Raw genomic sequence first — 12115 nt, 5'->3', positions numbered from 1 at the left:
TGCTCACGCCCCCTAGTATCTGTCTGACCTTCTCCGCCAATATACCCCATCCTGGTACCTGCGGTCCTCAGACATGGGTCTGCTCTCCACCCCCCCGCACCAACCTACGAACCTTTGGGGACAGACCCTTCTGGCAGCACCCACCCTTTGGAACTCTCTCCCCACAGTGATCCGCAACGCCCCCCCGGCCCTTGTCCTCCACGTGTCTCTGTAACTGACCTGGTCTTGTTGGGAGGCAGCAGCTGTCTGCTGGGCCGTCTCTGGGACTGGCTGGGCTGGAGCTTCATGGAGGCCCGGGGTGAGGAGCGCTGTGAGAAGTGCTCAGGAGCCGGCGGCTTCTTGGGGATCTTCTTGACCAGCCGGCTGACCCACTTCTGCTGCTCTTCTTGTGTCAGGGCCAGCAGGAGCAGGTTCTTGGCAGTAGACACGTCATAGTTCACTGCAGGGAGAGAGAAGGACCAAAGGGACAATCTGTCAGATTTCAAGTGGTTGGAATGGTGAATTTTAAAGGAATGCATGTCGTTTGTTGCATGTCGCTGTCCTCTTTGGCCACACTGAAAATGTTAAAATATACATAAAATGCTGCGTTTGCTAATAGCAGCAAACGTGTAGATCTTTCTAAACAAACAAAACGGTTAAATGGCTAACAGTAGCTAAAAGCTATGTGGACATCTGTGGGCATTAAAACGTAGCAAGCCCTGAGTGTGTCTGATCACCACCAGGTCGCCATGACAGGAATGATGTGAGGGGAAATGGGATGAGGTGAAACTCCAAGGTTAGCTTAACACTCGAACAGCCGTGCCGATTTTACCTACTATTAGAGCCGCCTCCCTCTTTACAATGGTAATCTGCTACTTACACACAAAGACCACTAGAGGGCACTTCTTGTAAATGAGCCTGCCTTCGACACAGAAAAACTGGAAAATAGCTTTATACTAGCTTATCCTGATGTGATTTCGAAAATGTAAGCACACATATCTAGGAAATGAAAGGACGGTCCTGAAATGTGATCGAGTGCAAAGGTATAAAAAATGTTTTACTCACAGGGTCACCATGACCCCACCGTGGCTGTTCTAGTGTTGATAGAACTGAAGCAGTGTGACCAGAGATGTTGTCACTAATACAAGTCTTGTGTGAGAACAAGGCATACTTGAATAATGTATTTTATCTGATTACAATGTGGGTAAAGGAGGCGGGTAGGGAACGCATCAAATGGCAGGTGTAGACATTCAACAGGGGTGCAAACTGGTGATGGCCCAAAAAGGTGACACATTTTCTTTTTGCGGCTAACCTTAGGGGGGGAATAGCGCTAGCACTAATGGTGTTAAATAGATATCGCTAGCACTAACAGTGGTCTAACAATGATGCATGTGTAAGTAGCGGCAGCCCTGACCGAATTACTTCGAAAACAGTTTACCGTGACTGTGTTCTCTATGCTGTCTGGAATTGTACCTAGCTCCCTGAAACTAAACGTTATTTCAACAGCAGCAGAGTTTAGCAGACAGGGAGATTAGTTGGCTCGCGCGTCATGTGACTTGGATGACACTTAGGGCCAATCCCAATTCACCCCTACCCCTTCGTTTTCACCCCTATGGCTTGATTTGCGCGTTCACGTTTAGGGGTAGGGCTATCCCAATTCATATTTCATCGAGCCATGGCGATTCCAGGACCAGACTAGCTTTGAAGCCATAGGGGTACGCTACCCCTAGTTTTAACTGCAAACAGAAATCCTTCGGGGAATTTTTATCATTTGAATATCTTTCAGTTGTTTTTAAATGTTCCATTCGAATTATTTTTATAATTTTATACAGACCACCCCAATACTCTACTAGCTTCTTTAATGAACTTACAGAGCTTCTCTCCATCATTACTACTGAATTTAATGGTCTGATCATTGCTGGTGATTTCAATATTCATGTAGATAACTCAGAGGACAACAAAGCCAAAGAACTCTCTGTTCTGTTAGATGTTTTTGAACTTCAACAACATGTGAACCTCCCTACTCATAATCGAGGTCACACTCTGGACCTTATCATCACCAAAGGCCTAGATATTTCAAATGTTGTTGTAACTGACATTGCCCTGTCTGACCACTGTTGCATATTCTTTGACGTATCTATCTTTCCTGTTATTCAAACTATGTCTAAAACTATTTCCAAACGATATATCAATGAAAAGACCAGTGCACTGTTCACACAGGCCTTTTCCCTAGCCCCCCCACCCCAAACTTCTATTCCAACCTCAGTAAATGACCTTCTACACGATTTCAACTTAAAAATCACAAAAACCATTGATGATATTGCACCCATTAGATCCAAATGCATCTCTGGTAAGCAAAAAGCTCCCTGGAGAACTGCCCCATCCGTAAAGACTCAAAAAAGAGAATGTCGTAAAGCAGAGCGCAGATGGAGAAAAACAAACCTTCAAGTCCACTATGATATCTATAAAGAGAATCTTCAGAACTATAACTTAGAAATAAGAAGTGCCAGGCAATCATTTTTCTCTAAGATCATAAACAATAACATAAATAATGCCCGCATCCTTTTCAGAACTGTTGACAGACTAACAAATCCCCCAACACCCATTGCTCAGGAATTTCACTCAACTAGTAAATGCAATGAGCTTGCATCCTTTTTTAACAATAAAATAGAAACCATTAGACAAGGCATTAGGTCTTCTGTGTCAGGCATGAAAAACATGTCCCCATTAACAACCCCAAATAGGGCGGACATAACAACCATGTCACAATTTAACACCATTGATTACAAGACCCTAGATAAAATCATGTCACGTCTTAAACCATCCACCTGTGCCCTTGATGTCCTGCCAACAAGCTTTTTTAAAAACATATTTAGCTGCATGGCAGGCGAACTAATACAAATAATTAACACCTCCCTTTCATCAGGAATCTTCCCTGAAGCCCTGAAAACTGCAGTTATTAAGCCTCTACTAAAAAAGAACGGCCTAGACCCATTTGTACTAAACAACTACAGACCCATATCAAACCTTCCCTGTACAGGAAAAATTATTGAAATGGTTGCCCACGAACAACTTAGCAATTATTTGACCCTAAATGATCTCTTTGATGACTTTCAATCAGGCTTTCGCCCCCTACATAGCACTGAAACGGCCCTTATTAAGGTCCTTAATGACATTCGCGTAAACACAGACTCCGGAAAAATCTCAGTTTTGGTACTACTAGATCTTAGTGCTGCCTTTGACACTGTAGACCATGACATTCTAATAGATAGACTAAAAACCTGGGTAGGACTCTCGGGCACTGCCCTAAACTGGTTTAGATCCTACCTACAGGACAGAAGCTACTATGTCTCCATTGGCAACTTTGTATCTGACCAAATTAAAATGACATGTGGGGTTCCCCAAGGGTCAATCCTTGGCCCCCTTCTATTCAATCTCTACATGCTTCCATTGGGACACATCATAAAAAAGAACAAAATTGCCTACCACAACTATGCGGATGACACTCAAATCTACATAGCCCTCTCACCGAACGACTATAGTCCCATTGACAATCTCTGTAATTGCATTGAGCAAATAAACGCCTGGATGACACAAAACTTCCTCCAACTAAACAAGGACAAAACAGAGATAATTGTATTCGGTGCACCTGACAAAAGATCGAAAGTCAGTGCAAAACTTGATTCTCTCTCTCTTCACAGTAAAAAACAGGTCAGAAATCTTGGTGTAATTCTAGACTCCGATCTAAACTTCAACAGCCACATAAACTCAATAACTAAATCAGCCTACTATCACCTGAAAAACATAACAAGAATGAGAGGTTTCATGTCCAAGCAAGACCTTGAAAAACTCATCCATGCATTTGTTTCGAGTAGACTTGATTATTGTAATGGTCTACTAACAGGCCTATCTAAAGGAGCTGTTCGTAAATTGCAGCTCATCCAAAACGCCGCTGCTAGGGTCCTAACAAAAACAAAGAAATTTGAACACATTACACCAATCCTGAGATCCCTGCACTGGCTACCAGTCTCTCAGAGAATTGAATTCAAAATCCTCCTAATTACATACAAATCACAAAATGGTCTTGGACCAAAATACATATCAGATCTCCTCCCACCCTATATTCCCGCAAGGTCCCTAAGGTCAGCTGAGACAAATCAGCTAATAATTCCAAGAGTAAAAACAAAACACGGTGCAGCAGCTTTCAGTCACGCTGCTGCATGCTCCTGGAACAAACTCCCTGAAGAAATCAAACAGGCCCAAACCCTTAAAATATTTAAATCTAAGCTAAAAACCTTCATGTTTTGCACCAGTTATGATTAAACACAAACACTTCTATCAATGTCTTTTTTCCATTAACTATTGTCTTTTTAAATGTTTTATCTATTTACTTCTTATATTTGCTTTTATTCATTGTAATTTTTATTTTCTTATGCTCCTCTTGTGGAGGGATGTGGAGGGATATGGAGTGGTGTAGAGGGATGTAGAGGGATGTAGAGGGATGTAGAGGGATGTGGAGGGATGTAGAGGGATGTAGAGGGATGTGGAGGGATGTGGAGGGATGTGGAGGGATGTAGAGGGATGTGAAGGGATGTGGAGGGATGTAGAGGGATGTAGAGGGATGTAGAGTGATGTGGAGGGATGTAGAGGGATGTAGAGGATTGTAGAGGAATGTGGAGGGATGTAGAGGGGTGTAGAGGGATGTAGAGTGATGTAGAGGGATGTAGAGGAATGTGGAGGGATGTGGAGGGATGTAGAGGGTTGTGGAGGGATGTGGAGGGATGTAGAGGGTTGTAGAGGGATGTAGAGGGATGTAGAGGGATGTAGAGGGATGTGGAGGGATGTAGAGGGATGTGGAGGGATGTAGAGGGATGTAGAGGGATGTAGAAGGATGTGGAGGGATATGATTAAACACAAACACTTCTATCAATGTCTTTTTCCCATTAACTATTGTCTTTTTAAATGTTTGATCTATTTACTTCTTATATTTGCTTTTATTCATTGTAATTGTTATTTTCTTATGCTCCTCTTGCTGTATTTTTAAATAATGCATGTAAAGCACTTTGAATTGCCCCTGTTGTATGAAATGTGCTATACAAATAAACTTGCCTTGCCTTGCCTTGCCTTGCCTTGCCTTACCCCTTGATTCCAGGATGCATTGCGAATCATCTACAGAAATGTTATGTCGCTCTATTCAATGCGGAAATGTCATTTTACTTTCTCTGTAATTACTTATTAATAAAGATTTGAAAAAGTATGATAACCATGTTATTATGTTAGTTTAATGTCATTACAATGCATTATAGAGCTTTTATTTATAACAAGCATAACCAAAAAAAAAATCGCTTTTATGTCGGTGCTGTGTCTAATGTTACAGTAACGTAACGCTGCATGACAGTCGAGCATTTCAGAGATGTACAATCATAAATCAATTATTACCTGTGGCGTTTGACAGCGGATGATGGTACACATATGTAAAGTTATCTGTCAAACTTTCGGCTGACTTGTACATGATGCACATTTTTACCTATTTCCATGTAGCGGCACCCGCAATCTAATCCGAGCAGTTGTTATTATGTAATATTATTAATGGGTTGTATCATTCATTTAAATGCATTATAGACCTTTTCTTTATAACAAGCACAACAACAACAAAACGTTATTATGCCGATGTGCTGTGTGTCTAACGTTACAAGCTGATTTGTGCATGACAGCCGCGCATTGACATATTTCCATGTCTAATGGCATATGACACGCGAAATGTAACTACAGTTAAGGATACGCGTAAAGGATGATGATCCATCACCGTTCGACTCTACTGAGAAATGTTTCCGCCTATTTGTCATCTCTCCTTTGCAGGGTGGAGTGTACTCCCGACCGCTAGGGGGCGATAGTATCGGGTTATGTGTTTAGTACTCTCTGTTAAGAGGTTAGAGTTAGGAGAAGAAGTTGGCTGCCATTGTGGATGCCAGGTGGTCCGAGGATACACGGTGTTTCTCCTCTCTCGTTAGGACGTGTTTGCCTGTTATACGTAAGTCTGTTATTAGTTATATGTATCTTGTTATCCGATTTTGGTGAACAGTAATCGTTCTTGTTTGTTTATATCTTGTTATGTATGTCTTGTTATGGTAATTGTATTTACTCATACACTGTATTCTCACCCACAGGGTGTTGACATCTTTGTCTAAATAAATATTATAAACAGACATTGAGGAGTCTTCTTCATGTCAACACCATGAAGGTAGAATGCCCCTTCCCCGGCTGCGACTTCGAGACCAGAGACGTGTCCGAAGCACTCGCCATCGTCTTGCTGACAAACCATGGACATTTCCATCGAGGTGCGGCGGTTCAGACCCCAGCTCCCCGAGGCCCGAGGATGGAGCGGCCTAGGGTTGATACCGGCATCTCAACGGAGGAGTGGAACGTGTTCATCCGGCGGTGGGAGGTCTTCCGGGCGGGGTCGGGCATTGGAGCGGCCCAGGCCCCGTTCCAGCTGTTTCAGTGCGCGGGGATCGAACTTGGAGACAGCCTGTTGAAAGCGGACCCGGACGTCGCCTCTGGGACTCTAGAGGAACTACTTGCTGCTATGCGCTTGCTGGCCGTTGTCCCGGTCGCCACATGCGTCCTGCGCACAGAGCTGCTTCAGCTGCGCCAGGAACGCGATGAGACATTCCGCGCCTTTACTGCCAGAGTGCGTGGGAAGGCGGAGACGTGCTCTTACGTGGCTGTCTGCGAGTGTGGCAAGAGTGTGAGCTACACTGATCACATCATCCGCGATGTCCTTGTTAATGGGATCTACGACCCGGACATACGCCGCGAGGCGTTAGGGACGCCTGACATTCTTCTGAAGCCCGTTAATGATGTGGTCGCGCTCGTCGAGGGCAAGGAGATGGCTCGTAACGCCCTTCCATCATCCGCCCTGTCGGCTGTCTCCTCATTCCAGCGCTTGAGGAAGGACCCACAGCCAAGCCCACAGCGGAGCCCCTCCTTGGCCCCGAGTCCAGCTGATGTGGCAAAACGAGCCGTGTGCCCAGGGTGTCAGAATACGTTCCATGTCTTTACAGAGGGGTCTCGCGGATGGAACATCAGGCCTCACCAGCTCTGTGTCGACTGCTTCAAGGCCCGTCGACGCAAGCGGCGGCTGCCACCATTTGACGGTCAGCAGGCTACCATGGGATCCGAGGTGTGGTTGCGGACGCCGTCTAACGGTCAGCAGGCCGCCCTGGAGTCGGAGCCAATCTCCCAGCTCTCGGTCATTCAGTCTGAGGCGCGCCCAGATCGACACTACGGGAACCATCGTCGGCGCCGCACAACGGCACCACTCAGACTCGAGCACCATATCTTCTCCAAGGGCGAATGGAGGCGGGCCAGGCTGAGGGAACACCCCCGGGCACTGATCTCCGTCTCGATTGACAATCCGGTGGGTCAGGGGGGCGGCGCCAGCTGTCAGCCCTCGGGGAACATGGTGGAGGTGTCCGCCATCGCAGACACAGGTGCGCAGTCGGACATTTGGTCGTTAGAGGAGTACCTGTCCTGCGGATTCTCGCGTGACGACCTGCGCCCTGTTAGCCTCAGCCTCTCGGCTGCAAATCGCTCCCCCATAGCCATTGATGGCGCATTCTTTGCTACACTCTCGGCGGTCTCCAACGGCGGCGAGGTGTCGTCCTGCCGCTCAATGGTGTATGTGAGCTCGGTCCGGGGAATGTACCTCTCCTATGAGTCGCTGCTCAACCTCAGCCTCCTGCCTAAGGACTTCCCAACAGGTGGTGCGGGGCGACCCAGGGACACGCACGATCCTGCCCCCCCTTCCTCGCCGGATCGGCCCTTGTCTGTTAATGCATTGAAGTCCGCCAACGGCGGCTGCAACGGCCCGAGCGACCCCCATGACGCCAGGTGCTCGTGTCCACAGCGTGCAGTCCCTCCGTCACGCCCCGCGGCACTGCCATTCTCTTGCGAGCCTGAGAACAATAGCCGGATGAAGGGGTGGTTGATTGAGAGGTATGCCTCATCTACATTTAACACGTGCCCCCATCGGGCATTGCCTTGCATGGAGGGGCCGCCCGTCGAGATGCATGTGGACCCTGCTGCCGCGCCGAAAGCGTGCCACACCGCAGCCGGTGTGCCTCTCCACTGGCAGCAGAAGGTCCACGACGACCTTCTCCGGGACGAGGCCCTTGGTGTCATCGAGCGTGTGCCGTACGGCGAACCGGTTACATGGTGCCACCGGATGGTGGTTACCCGGAAGCACGACGGGTCCCCCCGCAGGACCGTGGACCTTTCCCCTCTCAATAAGTTCTGCCAGCGTGAGACGTTCGCCACTGAGTCCCCATTCCACCTCGCACGTCGTGTCCCGAAGGGCACCTGGAAGACAGTCACGGACGCTTGGAATGGTTATCACAGTGTGCCACTGCGCGAGTCTGACCGTCATCTGACAACTTTCATCACTCCCTTTGGCCGGTGGCGTTACACCAGGGCACCACAGGGTTTCCTCTCGTCGGGTGATGGCTACAACCGCCGTTTTGACGCCATCCTCTCAGACTTTGAACGCAAGGAACGGTGTGTGGATGACACGGTCCACTACGACACCGACTTGGAGCAGCACTGGTGGAGGACCATCGATTTCCTGACACGTGTCGGGCGGTCAGGCGTCGTGTTGAACCCGGGCAAGTTTCAGTTTGCGCAGAGGAGCGTGGACTTCGCTGGCTTCAGGGTGTCGGACGCTACCATCGAGCCACTTCCCAAATACCTGGACGCCATCCGGGACTTCCCCAGCCCGGTCTCCACGACAGATATCAGAAGCTGGTTCGGCCTTTTCAATCAAGTGACTAACTACGCCCAGTTGCGCGATACTATGGCTCCTTTCAAGCCCTTCCTCAGCCCACGCTGCAAGTTCGCATGGTCAACCGAGCTGGAGGAGGCCTTCCAGGCGTCTAAGCATGCCATAATTGGGGCCATTCGCGAAGGTGTAGAGATCTTTGACATGCAGAAGCGCACCTGCCTCCGCCCCGACTGGTCCAGGCGAGGCATTGGCTACTTCCTTCTCCAACAGCATTGCAGCTGTGCCTCGGGCGTGCCGGACTGCTGCCCGGGAGGTTGGAGAATCACACTCGCTGGGTCTCGCTTCCTGTCCTCCGCGGAGCAGCGTTATGCGGCTATCGAAGGGGAGGCCCTGGCCGTGGCCTGGGGTCTGGAGCAGGCACGATACTTCACGCAGGGATGCGACGATCTCGTCGTGGTCACCGACCACAAGCCCCTGGTGAAGATCTTCGGGGACCGCACACTCGACGAGATCACAAACTCACGCTTGTTCAGGCTCAAACAGCGTACCCTCCCATGGCGTTTCGAGATTGTTTACCTCCCTGGCGTGAGCAACCATGCCGCTGACGCTGCCTCAAGGCACCCTTCCCCCTCGGGCTCGGCTAGCGGCCTCTCCCTGGAACCGCCAGGCGTGCCTGACACTGTCGAGTTGGCACTCATGGCTTCCATCTGCATCGATGCTCAGGAGCTCGGCGCCGTCTCCTGGCCCCTCCTCGCGCAAGAGACAGCGGCTGACGCATGCCTCGGCCGCCTGCTGGACATGATTGAGCACGGGGACGGAGTGGACGCGCATGACCCTGCCGTGGTGAGTTTGTCGCCGGTCTGTGACTCCATCTATGCGCAGGACGGGGTCTTGCTGTATCAGGATCGCGTCGTGATTCCCCTATCCCTCCGCGAGAGAGTCCTTCGACACCTTCATGCTGCCCACCAGGGGGTTTCGGCGATGGAGCAGCACGCCCGGGCCATAGTCTACTGGCCTGGGATGTCTGGGGATATCCGCACTGTCAGGACCGGGTGCGCGGACTGCAACCGCAATGCTCCATCACAGGCAGCTACGCCCCCTCTGTCATCTCCGCCACCGTTCGTCGGGGATCGGCTCTCAGGCTGGGTGGAGGTCCTGGGCGCTGCGGCCGGGACTGATGCTGGAGGCGCAGCTGGCCTTGTTCGCCACCTCCGCTCATTCTTTCGGACCTTTGGGGTGCCTGAGGAGCTTTCAAGCGATGGCGGCCCGGAATTTATGGCAAGCCACACTCAGGACTTCCTCCGCCTATGGCAGATCAGGCATCGTGTGTCCTCCGTCAGTTTCCCACAGTCTAACGGGAGAGCGGAGGTCGCTGTTAAGACTGCGAAGCGGCTTCTGATGTCCAACAGTGGCCCGGCGGGCAGTCTCGACCAGGATCGCTTCTTGCGCGCGATGATACAGTTGCGTAATACACCCGACCCAGACTGCAACCTCTCACCAGCACAGATCATTTTCGGTCACCCCCTTCGAGGTTCGCTCTCCTTCGTTAACAGGCTGGAGAAGTTTTCGAACCCGCATATCCGTCCTCTCTGGCGTCAGGCATGGGCTGTGAAGGAGGATGCCCTTCGTACGCGGATCTCCCGTACCACTGGGGGTTCATTCAAGACCACTTCGCCCTCTGGCACTCGGTGAGAGGGTGTTTATCCAGAATCAGCAGGGCCCGAGCCCCAATAAGTGGGACAGGTCTGGGGTGGTGGTGGAGTCGCTTGGCCACGATCAGTATCGGGTGAGAGTTGATGGCTCAGGGCGCCTGACGCTGCGCAACCGGCGGTTCCTCCGTGGCTACACGCCAGTCGCCCCATGTACCCAGCGGCTGCCGTCGCCGCCTCCCCTGCCTCCTCCCTCCCTGGACTATCTGCCCCTAGCTACCCCCTCTGGTCCAGTGGTGCCCCAGGGTGACGCCCGGCTGGGGACGGATGGGCCCCGTGTTGCTGTTCTGGGCCCCTCTCTGCTAGGGCCTTCAGGCGGGGCGTCGTCTCTCCCCGCGCCCCTAGTTCCCGCTGGTGTGGCTCCCGCTACACCTCTTCCTGCGCCGTCGCCACTGCGGCCCGCCCGGCCGGCCCGTGCTAGGAGGCCACCTAAGCGATATGAAGCTGAGTCTGGCCGATGGATTTGAGCCCGTGGACCCACGTGGATTCGTGGCTCCCCGGTCTGGGGGGGATGCAGGGTGGAGTGTACTCCCGACCGCTAGGGGGCGATAGTATCGGGTTATGTGTTTAGTACTCTCTGTTAAGAGGTTAGAGTTAGGAGAAGAAGTTGGCTGCCATTGTGGATGCCAGGTGGTCCGAGGATACACAGTGTTTCTCCTCTCTCGTTAGGACGTGTTTGCCTGTTATACGTAAGTCTGTTATTAGTTATATGTATCTTGTTATCCGATTTTGGTGAACAGTAATCGTTCTTGTTTGTTTATATCTTGTTATGTATGTCTTGTTATGGTAATTGTATTTACTCATACACTGTATTCTCACCCACAGGATGTTGACATCTTTGTCTAAATAAATATTATAAACAGACATTGAGGAGTCTTCTTCATCCTTCACGGGCAAAATTTCGTTGTTTGGTACCTGTACTATAGCAATGACAATAAAGACCATTCATTCATTCATTCATTCATTCATTCAAATGTGGCCGCGTCCCCAAGAGAGTCTCCTTCTAAGTTTTTGACCACGACTATGATGGATTGATTTTTTGGATTCTTGACGACGAATTGTTCTGAGAAAGACGCTTGGTAACGTGATTTTTGGACAACGCTTTATGACTACTGATGGACTCGTGTGTATGTGGTGGCTGAGGATTGAGTCACGGGTATCTTTGGAGGAACATCGTGCGCTGACAGATCTGGTTAATACTCTGTGTTTTGGTTGGAGTCATTCATTGTCATTATTGCGATGTCCACAAAAAAGACATCGTTGACGGAAGAGACTAAAAAAGGAACGTCTAAACACTACAGTGTGTTGATAACAAACGAAAAAGATGCTTATAGCACACGCAACAGAAATAAACACAGCTGAAGAAGGCATTGCTAGATGTGAGAATTCGCTGGCAACATAACGCGTCACCCGTACCGCGTCTATTTAAACCACTGCTGATGACGTAGCCGCCGTGAAGGGCCGTCCCAATTCATAGGGGTAGATTTCAAGGGGTATGGCTTGTGGCTCTGTTCGAAGGCCTTGGCTTCGAATCGAGTCACACTCGAAAACGAGCCATAGGGGTAGAAAAGGGAATCGGGATTGGCCCTTAGACACCCCCCCCCCCCTCAATTTCTTTTTTTGCAGATCTACACATTAACATGGATTA

The 12115-nt window shown here is 49.9% G+C and overlaps 1 protein-coding gene across 1 annotated transcript in view; it reads right to left on the bottom strand.

Moving 5' to 3' along the window:
• LOC308163774 (rho-associated protein kinase 2-like) overlaps positions 1–12115 on the bottom strand; it is a gene marked incomplete at both ends in the record, with an annotated part of 345346 nt that overhangs the window by 310014 nt on the left and 23217 nt on the right. Inside the window, one exon of the mRNA XM_080537962.1 lies at positions 203–439. Coding sequence (XP_080394088.1) covers positions 203–439 — 237 coding nt within the window. The remainder of the gene's footprint in view (positions 1–202; positions 440–12115) is intronic.

This window comes from Nansenia antarctica (assembly GCF_963989245.1).
Source record: "Nansenia antarctica genome assembly, chromosome: 8".
Classification (NCBI taxonomy): Eukaryota; Metazoa; Chordata; class Actinopteri; order Argentiniformes; family Microstomatidae; genus Nansenia; species Nansenia antarctica.
This window is presented reverse-complemented; position numbering and strand designations above follow the sequence as displayed.